The 12942-nt window shown below is 39.0% G+C and overlaps 1 protein-coding gene across 2 annotated transcripts in view; it reads right to left on the reverse strand.

The window, feature by feature from the left end:
* The window catches only part of LOC144661312 (uncharacterized), a 52440-nt gene that overhangs the window by 4601 nt on the left and 34897 nt on the right, over window positions 1-12942 (reverse strand). Inside the window, exons 48-67 of one of the 2 annotated variants that reach the window (XM_078522030.1) lie at window positions 12634-12687; window positions 11962-12015; window positions 11345-11398; window positions 11198-11251; window positions 10792-10845; window positions 10227-10280; window positions 10003-10110; window positions 9738-9791; window positions 9302-9355; window positions 7421-7474; window positions 6749-6802; window positions 6221-6274; window positions 5562-5597; window positions 4529-4546; window positions 3882-3899; window positions 3701-3736; window positions 1537-1566; window positions 1139-1198; window positions 539-586; window positions 82-217 (exon numbers count right to left, since the gene is read on the reverse strand). In XM_078522030.1, the coding sequence (XP_078378156.1) occupies window positions 82-217; window positions 539-586; window positions 1139-1198; window positions 1537-1566; window positions 3701-3736; window positions 3882-3899; window positions 4529-4546; window positions 5562-5597; window positions 6221-6274; window positions 6749-6802; window positions 7421-7474; window positions 9302-9355; window positions 9738-9791; window positions 10003-10110; window positions 10227-10280; window positions 10792-10845; window positions 11198-11251; window positions 11345-11398; window positions 11962-12015; window positions 12634-12687 (1084 nt within the window). Of the gene's footprint in view, window positions 1-81; window positions 218-538; window positions 587-1138; window positions 1199-1536; window positions 1567-3700; window positions 3737-3881; window positions 3960-4528; window positions 4547-5561; window positions 5598-6220; window positions 6275-6748; window positions 6803-7420; window positions 7475-9301; window positions 9356-9737; window positions 9792-10002; window positions 10111-10226; window positions 10281-10791; window positions 10846-11197; window positions 11252-11344; window positions 11399-11961; window positions 12016-12633; window positions 12688-12942 lie in introns of those variants that run through there. The other variant, XM_078522031.1, reaches the window with a different exon arrangement.

A 12942-nucleotide genomic window follows, 5' to 3' on the forward strand; every position in this document is an offset into this window, starting at 1 on the left:
AATGGCCCCGGCCAGGGTTCGAACCCGGACCGCACAATGAGGAGTCCAGATCGATCGTTTATCACGTGATAGCGAACTTACCACTTGAATAATCAGGATGCTCAAGGAACAGTTCTCGACACGAACGTGCAGGATACAGCCTGGTACCGTTTTGTAGTTTGTAGTTATCAAAGCGGTACTTGAAACCAGTCAGGCAGTAATCAACTGCTTCTGATGCCTTGGTAATGGAATAAAAAAAAACAATCACTACATGAATGGCTTGAATAAAACGTTATTGCCTGAGTATATTTGCGAAGCAACCTATATTTCAGTTTTTCTACACATATCTGACAAGATGTCAATGGCTCTTTGGTGGTAACAGAGTTTCTTTAATCAGGAGGGGATCGTTGATTGTATACTTAGGAAGTTACACGCGCGCTTGGTTTCACGATATGAAGCTACAGAACGATCATGTGGGTGGATGCAAACAATAAAGCATTATGATGTACTGGCTACAGATTGAATTACATGGAAACATAAAGCTTTATATATTACTGACCTCAAAGTCAAGCTGGTGTTCAGCAGTGTTAATATCTTTGTTATTTCCCTATAATTTAAAAGTACAATAATAAAAAGTACAACAGTTCTTTTCAACAATTAAAGGAAGCGTACTATTAAAGATCATTTGGTTACGACGATAAGTCAATTTTAGAAAGAAAAGTGCTGCTTTTGCGAGCAAATGAAAACGCTTTGCTGATGAGCTCAATTTTTATGCCCCTTTTAGCAGAGTCGTAACCAGGTATATGGGATCAGGGATCACAGCCTTGGGATCGGGATCACAGCCTCGGGATCGGGATCATAGACCCGGGATCCCGGGTCACAAGTCATGGGATCCGGATCGGCCAATCAGATGGGAACAAAATGGAATCAGGGATCAAATGTTGCCACATTTTTGGGATCAGGAATCAAAATTTAGAGCTAAAATTTGGGATCAGCGATGAAAAAATATACCTGGTTACGACCCTGTTTTAGACTTCAACAGCTGAACGTTTCAGAGTTGAAATATCAACTGCTCTGAAGAAGGGCTAACGTTCAAGTCACTACGGAATTCAGTTAAACTAAGTGATAAAATAAATGGTAAATGAAGTCGGTTTGTTACCTGGTTGCTGGAGTAAAGTCTTTTGGATGGGCCTTTGTTGTCACTTCCGATGTTTGCCGGCTAAAAAATATTGGAGAGGATAAAAGTGGCAAAATAATAAGACCTTTTTTATTATTTGTTATTAATGTTCCCCATAAGTGCACAAAACAACATTTACAGCTGAACTCAGTACGCTCCTTAGTCACCACAGCGAAACAAAAAAAATACTTCGTTCTTATGATCCGTTTCCAATCTTTCCCAAACTTAATACCCCGAGCGATGTTTATCTATCTTAGTTAACCACAGTTGTGGATTTTCTTTCGAATGAAGTTTACTCAAAACATGTCTTGTTGAATAGCTTCTTTATATTAGGTCATCTCTTTGTTTAGATCAACTTGCCTTTTTCTTTATTAACCTACCGGTCGATAGATGTGAGTTCCTGGGGGACCCTGCGGATAAAAGGACAAGGTAAATTTGATTACGGCGTTGTTACATAGGTTTTGTATAAGAAAGGTTTGGTTAAATAAGTTTTCTCTTTCCAGCGAGTTAAGATAGAGAGCTAGGGCATGCACCCTGTTCCTTCCCAGGCACTCAACAACCTTTTGGCAGCTTTCTGATTGATTTGTTCAGCTCCTCCTCCATATTTCTTGGAGTTTGATTGCTCGAATGAATCAGAACCTACCCAAAAAGTTGTTAAAAGACAAAACCTTTAATAGATCAATCTTTGCGTGACAACGGTATGGCGCACTATTAATAAAGGTATGTATAAAGACGATGATGTGACAATGACGGGACGAGGGCAGGGTGGAGGATGCGTGGCCTTATGGTTAGAGCGTCGGACTCCGGATCGATCAGCCCGGGATCAAGGGCTGGCTAAAATCGCAGTGCTGTGTTCATGGAAAAGACAGAGATAGATGATAGACTTGACAAGCAGGAGGGCATTTTGCGTGCGCATGCGTCGATATGGACTAGTGTGCACGACAGAGAAGTTCTGCTATCGATTGTTTACATATTTTCCACAATTTATGGCCTAATTTCTAGCTCAAAATGAAACGTGTTTTAAGTTTTACTTGCTGTATACAATACTAAGAGTCCTTGCTTTATCTTTTGACAACAACAAGCAAAGTTTGGTGTCGGCGTGCTGTTTATCTGATCGACTTTGGCTATGTGTATTAACCCATTGCACGTGGACAAAATGGCGACCGAATGTCGAGAACCTAAATACCTTGCCCATGTTTTTAATAGCCGGATGATCTAAACGGACAAAGCGCTACGGCTTCTTAGTACTAAAGTATAAAACAGCAGTTTTAACTATACGATGTTATAATCAAGTATCCCGGGTTTGAGCGAGTGGTCATGATTTTGTTCAGATTTGTCATAAAACTACAATTTAGTCGTTCTCACAATGCAAAAATCTCAAAATCTAGCCTTGATCTCCAGCGTCTACCGATGATATATGGAGCCTGAAGTACTTAAACTATCGTCTAATGCTGCGAAGGTAGCGTTAAAAAATGGTCAATTGTGGAAATTTTTAGCTTTCTTTAACGTACGTTCTCGCTGGTTTATCCTAACAGAGAAACTATCGTTTGTGATTATTTCCTTAAACGTGAGCATTGGTCAAAATAACTTCACATTTCGATGATACCACAATTATTCTGTTGAGCAAGAAAAGAATTACTGCGATCGGTCTTAATTTTAAAGTGTTATGGTAATTCTTTGCTGGTAGACTATTTGTTTACATTTTACTATGTTAATTAGTACATTTTTGGCTCCTTTATCAAAATCTAGCCTTGATCACCAGTCAAAAAATAGCATGAAACGAACAAGCGATATATATATTTTTCAGAAACGTTCTAATAACTGCTGCATAAAATGTCTTAAGAAATAATTTTTAACTATAAACAATGTTATTTTCAATTTTTCATTCAACGTTTATTTCTTTAAGTTTGATGTTCATTCTGTTATAACAGCTGTTTTACTTCTGTGTCGCATAAAAGTGTTTTAAAGAATTGCAGTTCTTGTTCCAGGAAACCCTGTTTGCCAGTCAAAGGGCAAGTTGGCTTTGCTTTGGAGTCATCAGTGAGCTGCATTATCATGTGCAGAACACCCAAACATGTCGTTCCCCTCAGGGAAAACCCTTTTTTTGGTGGCCGTCCCTTTAGGCAAAAAATCTCTCGACAAGCTATAATATTGCTCGCACTCTGCCTGTATTACAGCAATTGATTTGATGTGAAGTTTTGATCCTAATATATCACACTCCAGCGCACGGATAAATGTTTTCCTCTTTTTACGGCCTGTTTGATTTTTGTCGGTGAAGGCTTTCCTACCTGTCCCACATATTTCCCCATTATTTGCAACAACGATCCCGAAGCAGGCCAGAAAATCTGCTTTATAAGAGCCTTGCCACACACAAAAAACTTTTTCTTAGCGAAATTTACGTCTATATTAAATTATGTGACGATAAACAGTACAAAAAACAAAGTTTGAATCTTCCGCGCCATTTTTATTCCCAAGATCACGCGGTCTTTGTACAGCGGTTGCACGCATGCGCACGCAAAATGCCCTCCTGCTGACTTGACATACCTTTTCGCCTGGTGGTCCCGGTGGGCCTGGAGGACCCTGTGTAGAACACAAACAATATATGCATGCATTCAATGAAAATAAACGACGGTACAGATCACATGAAAATCAAGAAAAACAATGGCTGATTAATATTATGTTTCAAAATGGAACAATTATTAAATTGCATTTAGTTATAACTTACCGGTAATCCGTCAAATCCCTAAAACGATGGAGAAAATAAAATGTTCACACTGTCCAGTAAGCCGTGTTTTCACTCTCCCTATATGTTTTATTTAAGTTAAAGAAATGCATGCTTACGGTACTTTTATCCGCAATAAATGCTGAGAGTGCAATCTTTATATTTGTTTGATAAAATAGTATAAAACCTAATGTTCTCTATCCGCGATGAGTTTACGTACTCAACACGGTCAACGCCAGCAGTGATCAAGCTAACTGGTTTCATCTTAAGTTAATATTGAAGTGGTCAGTTTGATCGCTGCCGGCATGTCCGGAATCTGCTTATAAGTGATTCATAAAATAATGATCCAGCATCAGTACGGCTGCATGAGTCCTGCATTGTCACGTGATCACATCTCAGACATGTACAAGATCACAGCAAAAAACCTCTGAATCGAATTAGTCAAGATATGCTCTTTAGGTTGGCATTAACAATCTCAGAATTAAGCCTAGGGTGTACAGTGAAGAAAGAAAGGAACAAAATGGACTGGAAATCTTGGAGCGAGGTACGAAGAACAGCGGCTAACAGAGAGGAACGAAAGCGCTTTGTAGAGGCCTTATGTGACACTTGGACACAAAAACAATAAGTAATATCGAGAAGTGTTTACTTACCGAGGGACCTCTTGCTCCCTGAAGGTAAAAACAAATAAGATATAACAGTGTGTATAAATTAAGTGCATAATACAGCACCCATAAAAGTAGCACCTTCAGCACCTTCCATTTTTAAACACGATTTATTCTCTTTCAGTTGAACTGCAATGCATTTACATCTAATCTTTGTTTCTTTCTGATGGTGTTAGGTATGTTTGCGAGGCCAGTTGATGAAACTCCTCGTCTTGACGAGTCCCTCAAAATGGCTGCAAACATGAAGATCTTCGAAATTGGGCAAGTTTACACAGCTGTAAATATTTCATTAAGACGATACCAGAAGGTTTTTTTCGATAGGAACATTTTCTATTACATCTACTTTTCGGTTGCGTTGGTTTGATTGAAGTAGACCGCCTCACTTTTTCAAAAATAAAGTTTGAATCTGAGCCGTTTTCAAGTGTTTCATCAAGGTGTGTGATAGGGGTGTCGTTAATGTTTTGCTGCTAGCTTGATTCGAGCTCAATGTTCGTGAAAGTTGGTGTGATAAATTAAACAGACATAATTTAACAGGCTGTGGTGTTTGTTTGGTACAGAAGTTGTTAGTTCTTTTTTAATTAATTTTCAAAGTTGTGGTAAATTTAAGCCTTGACAGCGGTCGTTACAAGTGCTCGTTCGGGTGAACCGAAAATCCTTAAAAACTCGAAAAAAATTAATGATCCGGTAAAGTGAATTGTGTTTTTAGTATAAGTACATGAAAGTCTTGCAACACACAAGAAAAGAGCGAAATCTATTTAACAAGCCAGATCGGGCAGACCAGTATTACAGATACAGCCTCTTAAATCATCTGATATTCATAATTATGAACTTCTAAAGAACAAGACTCAATATATAAACAGCTTCGCGCCGCGCTAGACACAAAAGTGGGCTAATAGCGTACACCTTATCCTTTGCATTAAAACAAAAACTAAGAATATAAAAAGACCTATCCTTAGAATGTATAAATCAATTAACTATAATCGAATAGTTAAAACTGCAATAGTGGTTGCAACATACTCACCGGTTTACCAAATTCCCCAGGAGAGCCTATGAAACCCTGCAAGCGAAAATGGACCCTTGTTATATTAAAAGCATTGCAACAAAATGAATACATTGGCCATTCCGGTTAAATAACTGTTATTTCTATTTATTGGTTAAAATTAAAAACGAAAATAAAACGATACACAAAAGAATCCCGATTTCTCGAACCCTCGGTTTCTCTTAACTCCCGATTTTCGAGCCAATTTTTTCGTTTCCCTTGGATAGTACTTCCCTGTAATTTTACCAGCGATTTCTCGAACCAATTTTCGTTTCCCTTGGATAGTACTTCCCTGTAATTTTACCAGCGATTTCTCGAACCAATTTTCGTTTCCCTTGGATAGTACTTCCCTGTAATTTTACCAGCGATTTCTCGAACCAATTTTCGTTTCCCTTGGATAGTACTTCCCTGTAATTTTACCAGCGATTTCTCGAACCAATTTTCGTTTCCCTTGGATAGTACTTCCCTGTAATTTTACCACCGATTTCTCCAACCTAACGATTTCTCGAAGCAATTTACGTTCCACTGGAGATTCAAGAAATCAGGATTCTACTGTAAATGAATAACACACAACAAAAAAAGGAACAGCAGAGAAGTAATGGCATACAAAACAAGTCCTGTTAAAAGCAGTCTCGTCTCACCTCCTCCCCAGGGTATCCGGGACGGCCCGGTGGTCCTTGAGGTCCCATTACCCCCTATGAAAAAATAAAATAAAATAAACAACTATACAACACAGGTATTTTTGTTAGTAAACGTACAGTTTTAAGCTAACTAGACGATGACAGACACACCATAATTCACCAAAAGTATCCCCATAATTCAAAACGTACCCGCAGACTTAAAAATAATAATTTTGTACCATGTGACCGTAAGCTGCAAAGAACCCATTCGACATTTGACCACGAGAAAAGGTTACTTCTGGTATAATCATGGCCCGGATATGTACTTATTCACTGTAAGCACTTAGCGCAATAAAAACAATGTCTTCCTTCGGTAGGCCACAGGTACACGGAAGAGATGTCTGTTGGAAGACTAATCAGCAACAAATAATATCAGCAATATTCCTGCCGGCCATCTCAGGCCCTATCAACAAGGATGAATAGTTGGTTCCTCTGCCTTGGTTGATTTTTACGAAGACCAATCAAAAGCCTCTTGTCAGCATCACTCACCTTGGGTCCAAAGGGACCTCTCGATCCAGGGCGCCCAGTCTCTCCTGCCATTCCCTGCAAATTATGGCACTATTAGTTACAAATCGTAAATTCGTTACTGGTTAAACGTGACCCTTTCTTCCAAAGAACCTTCAGGCTATTTGCTAGTAACGCCGATGGCACTAAAACCCTTTACTTGTACTCCTTGTGCACCTTGATTATTTAATAGCAATTGTATGTGCTGTTCAGTGTCACATCAAGAATGAGATCATTAAACATGTTTTAATTGAAAGATGTTTTACTTGTGACATAGAGCCATTATACGCCTAGCTGAAGACGAATTAAGGTGGTCGTTGTTGTTTGAAACCTTTAACCTCAACAAGAATTCCTACTCATAAAGAACGAATTCCAACTAATTCTTCTGCCGTAGCATTTTGATAAATTGTTATATAACTTTTCAAGTTTGGTAAAAGCCCAACATGTAGTTATCTCTATATAAACCTACACCTGCTTGGGTAAATACTTTACTCTGTTAATTTGCTCCTAAAGCCAGCCATAGTTGGCCGGATGGTGATACGTTATCTTTAAATGATGTTCGACCATCTTCATGACAAAAAAAAATAAAGTTAGTTATAGTTTATTATGATCGTGCTAACAAGCCACGATCAGCTGCTTTAATTTACCGTAAATTACCATTTCTCCTGGCAGACCAGGCGTTCCCGGGGTTCCTGGATATCCTCGATCTCCCTAAACATGCGAAACAATAATAAAAGGATGTTAACACATAACTGCGAAAAGCTAGGCATTATTATAATTAATATCGGCGCTGTCATTATCTTTATCGTCGCCACCAAAGTCATCTTATCATTATCATCATCATCATCATCGTCATCATCATCATCATCATCATCATCATCATCATCATTATCATCATTGTTGTCTTCGTCGTCGTCACTGTCAAAGTCGTCTGCCTTTATTGATAAGAGCGTCAAAACGTTTCTACGAAATTTAAAGTAAAGTAGTATATACCTGCATGGTGAAATAAAATTGGTAATAAAGTGCCAAAACTTGAAGCGCTAAGTTACACTCCAAGTACTGAATCGTCAACCAACCATGGCGTCCAGGATAACAATACAAAACGTAAGCCTGTTGTAACTATTTCCTCTGACATGGAACCACGGTGGGGCCAAACGACCCCAAAAAGGGTCATTTAGACTAACTTTGCTTATTTTCTATGGTTTTTGACCAAACTTGGCAGATGGACTTGGGTTGTTATCTAATTCAATCTATTGTTACAATTGACACAAAAAGTCAAATTATGACGTCATAATTAATGACGTCACAAAAACGTGTTAGGGAAGTTCTCTAATTTCGAAGTGAAAGTTATGTGGTTTGAAAGGGCTTGGCTAGAGGAGTTAAACACCGAAAACCGCTTCTCGCTACAACAAATATTTCTCGAGTTATGGCAATTTAAAGAAATTTCAAAGTCCCCCCCGGAACCATACTTTTCTTCTAAAATCAATCCCTTTGATTTATTTTTTTCAATTTTTATCAATAAAATCTAATAATTTGGCAAAATAGAATGCTAGGTGTTACCAAAAATCGTATCATTTTAGATTTTTAGTTTTTGGCTGTAAAACGCTACTATAAGCACTCAAAAATATTGATGACGTCACGATTATGACGTCACAAAACTGGTTTTGAGTTACTAACACTGGTAGGAAAACTTTTTATTCAGAGTTTTTTTGTTATTCGTATTCTAGTCATGTAAGACATCCAATCTGCAGCATAAGTAGAATCGTGGGCACCAAGAAACAGCTCAAATTTGGCAAAATTACCCAAGGGGGGGTCCCCATTTTTTGGCCAAGCATTTTTCAAAGTTCAGAATGTCATATCTCATCGAATTTTTATGATATCAACAAACGGTTTTCAGTTTTTAACTCCTCTTGATGTGCTCTTTCGAAAGCACTAAACAAATTGTGTAAATTAAAAACTTTAAATCAAGAGTATGATATGACGTCATCAATTGTGACGTCATATTTTGACATTTCATGTCAATAATGAGATCAAAATAATTTGCCTGATGTCCTCTGTTCACTTGCCAACTTTGGGGAAGAAATACCCCATACAATTAACGTTATGCTAAATAATGCTAAATTAGTCACTACAAATCGCACATTTGGGGGGTGGTTTGGCCCCACCGTGACTCAGCGAGGCTGAAAGATCCGTTCTCAGCAAAGGACTTACGTTCGTTCCGCTTGAAGGTTCACTTTTCTGATTCTGCTGCCGATAAAGACGACCCCTTTACGAAATACAGCACCAGGGTAACAAGCTGGACACCATTACATCAACCTCTGCCGTCGAAAAATCAACAACATCGATTTTAAGAGGAAAACAACCTTTTCCAACTTATCTCAGGCTGAAAAGGAAGCACTGCAGCGGCTCAGTCAACTTTTTTATTGTTTATTTTTTAAATCAATTTTGGCACTTTATTACCAATTTCATATCACTTTTATTTATTTATCAGTGCCACGCAGTATTTGGAACTTTTGTCCTTATTAACCATGTATATACCTGGTGTCCGTCTGGTCCGGTTTCTCCATCATCTCCTCGTCCTCCCCTAGGGCCCTTTTTGAAGAGGAAATTGAACAATAATTTGTTTTGTTTTTTTATGTGCCGATACATTAGTGATAGATTACTAAGCATCTAGGCAAGCGAAGAGTGTCCCCAGTAAGTTTTGTTCCGATAAAACACCTTGAGAAGTTTTTAATTTATTCTTTTCAAATCCTAATCGCAAAATCGACGCAGAAGAGTTATTAAAACGTACGACAATGATTAAAGCTACTAAAAGGGGGCCTCTCGTGGCCACAAAGGTAAAAGGTTGTCATTTATACTAAGGGAACACAAGAAACATTCCTCTTATATTTCATGATTATTTAAATGAGCTACATTGTGATATGCATTATATTTGTGAATACGAAATTCATTTTGCGTTATACCCATAACTTACATCTGGTCCATTAAACCCAATTCTTCCTGGTTCACCATCCCGACCCATTTCACCCTGAAAGAGAGCAAAATAAAAGACAACCGATAAATAAAATTTACTTCTTTACAGAGTACATGAACTTGTTAGGAAATCCAACAAAGATCCAATATATAGAACAACAAAAAGTCTCTGGGCCCCTCAGGTGGATGCCTGAGTGGATAGAGGACCCGCATGAAAACCAGCTAGAGCTGATGTGGCTACCTCTCTAAATATAGTCCTGTCTTACCGGTTCACCCGAGTAACCAGCTTCACCTCTCTCTCCAGGTTCCCCAATCATTCCAAATTCACCCGGCCTGCCTGGAGCGCCTGCAGATCCATTATTACCTCGGTCTCCCTGCAAATGAAATAAATGTACCGTAAATGCTATATCTTCAAATCCTCTTATTTGCATGCATTATTTTTAAATTAAAGAGAATTTTATATTGATAAGAGAAAAGGTGGAAAATCTACCGGCTCTCCAACAGGTCCAGGTTCTCCAGTTATTCCGTCCATTCCAGGTCTACCCTAAAAGAAAAATTACACTTCAGTTGATTTTGTCGAACTTTGATAGAGTCTTCAGTATGTTGTTTTTATTATTTTTTGGTCTCTGTAAGTAGTTAAAGGACGCCTGGAAGTAACTGTATTTTACAAATGCTTCAGAAGCAAGATTTTCAAAAATCGCGGCATTTACGGTAGCAGGGCGGCATCTCATGTCTCTCATATTCATGCACGTGCAAGCATGATTGCAAATTTCCAATTTCCAATTATATTTTGCTACACTTTTCATTTCCAATTTTAAGTCACGAAAAATGAGTTACACACAAGGGAGAAACTAAAGCATCTCTCAAATTGAGCAGCAATAAAAGTACCATCAGACTAACTTGCTACAGTCTTTATATAAAAAGTGAAGCCTTTATTCACAGCTACCTACGAAAGACGTCTATTACACGGTTTATTGCAAGATCAAGAAATATACATATTTCTATAAGTCATTCTTGTTTAAGATAGAATCCATCCCAAAATTGGAATAACTCACCGATATTCCTGGACGGCCGTCTGGTCCTGGTTTTCCTCTTTCACCGGGGAAGCCCTGTCATTGAGAAAAAAAAAATCGCCGGTTTTTTTTTTGTGTGTTCTACATGAACACGCATTTTTATCGCATAGGGCGAAAAGAAATTCGTGGACGAAGCAAGCTTTCTTTTTTCCTTAATTGAGACCCACTGGGGACCCTGCTAGCGCGCTACACCTTAAGATGTGTTGTGAATTTCGGGGATGGAAGGGAATAACGAATAGCCGGATTCAAAAGAAAGGATATACTAATTAATATTTAGGCTTTAAGCATCTGAGTGAACTGACCAATATCCATTGAGTCAGGTTAACATTGATTCTCGTTTAAAAAAAAAAGACACTACATTGATCAGGATCAAAGAGAATTCACTAACCTGTAGTCCGGGATCTCCGTCTTTACCGTTGGCTCCTTCTGGACCGCGATCACCCTTAAATAGTAAAACAATAATTTTTTAAAATAAGTTTTTGTTAAATAACTTTTCCTGTTCTGTCTCTCGATTAAATGTGAGCTAACACCTTACCAATTCACCGTCTTGCCCACGAGGTCCAACCGCTCCCAGAATACCATTCCATCCCTAAACAGGTAAAGAAAAGCACCGTCAAAGTGCCAAAAATTTATCAGTTTTTGTAGTTCCATCCTTCTGTTGTTTCAAATCGACAAGAATTCATAAAAAAATCCGCGCCATCATGATTTTTTAAATTCTCTTTTCTGGTTCTAAAGCGGTCAAACCGGGATATTACAGGATTATACGCTTGCGTCGGGTATGTTCTCTTTTCCTAATGTGGTAAAATGCCATCATAGTGGAGAAATGAAGAGACGATATCTTCCTTAAAGAACGAACCACTTTTTGAGCCCACAAAGATGGTGAGATATCTAGAGAAACTGAGCTGAGAATAGATTGTCTTTAAAAAAACTTCCGCCGTCGGAGAAAGTTAACTTAAGTACAGTAACCCTGACCCTTTATTATTTCATTATTCAAATCAGTTCATTATTCAAATCTCCCATTGCTGTGCGCAAAAATGCGTAAAATTCGCTCCAAAATCAACACATCAAGCCAGCCAGCAAAATTGCTGTGACACTGGAGAATAAAATACAACTTGCTCCGCCATAATTGGTCCCTGGTTGAATATCACTTACATTCAATCCTACATGCCCTTTCACTCCGGGTGGTCCGGGCGGTCCAGGGAATCCCTGAGGAATGAAACAATTTTAAGATTAAAGAAGGCAAAAATTATCTGGGTAGGTCTGTAAACTGCCACATTGTAAGCAAGACAAATTTCGAGCACGGTGCCCGAGTGCATGGTCTTGACCTTGTACTAGAAAACGAAAGTCGGGGTACTTGAGTACTTGGGTTCCCAGTGCCTGAACACAACACCTTTTATGCACCAGTGCCCGGGAAACAAGTGTAAACTTTGTCAAAGGCTTTCCTCACACTTGTTGCCTGGACATGGTGCCCAAGTACGATTCTTGCTTGGCACTAATGTGAACATACCATTTTTTTTTTCAAGTACCCGCACTATAATCCGGGCACGGTCCAGAGTACAAGGTCGAGACCTTGTGATCGGGCACTAAAGGGTACTTGGACACTTTGGTTTTCTGTGTCTGAACATGACGCTATTTTTTTGCTGGCACTCAGGTACCTGAGGCCGGGCACTAAGTGTGAAAGTACCTGGCCCGGGTTCCCAGTGTGTGAACACAGCACCATTTTGTGCCGGTACACAGGCACTAGTGCTCGCGCATCAAGTACCAAATGCTAAAGTTTACCCAGTTGTAGGGATTCATTTTACAATGAAGAAAAATCATACTTACAACAGGACCATCCAGCCCATCAATGCCTGGTAAGCCACCTTGACCATCTCTTCCCTTAATTAAAACAACACGTGATACATCACATGCTGCATAATTATAAAGCAGCATTAAGACCTGGCCAAACGGAGACGCAAGTAGACGCAAGTTTCCAACTTGTGTCCACTTGCGTCTCCGTTTGGCCAGGACTTGCGTGCACTTGCGTTGACTTGCGATGACTTTCGTCCACTTTGGTAGAGATTACATTCGCACGCAAGTCAAAGCAAATTTTTCACCGTTTTGCTACCTAACGCAAGTCAACGCACGTCTTGC

Source organism: Oculina patagonica, chromosome 7 (assembly GCF_052425735.1).
Source record: "Oculina patagonica isolate OP01 chromosome 7, crgOcupat, whole genome shotgun sequence".
In the NCBI taxonomy this organism is placed as follows: domain Eukaryota; kingdom Metazoa; phylum Cnidaria; class Anthozoa; order Scleractinia; family Oculinidae; genus Oculina; species Oculina patagonica.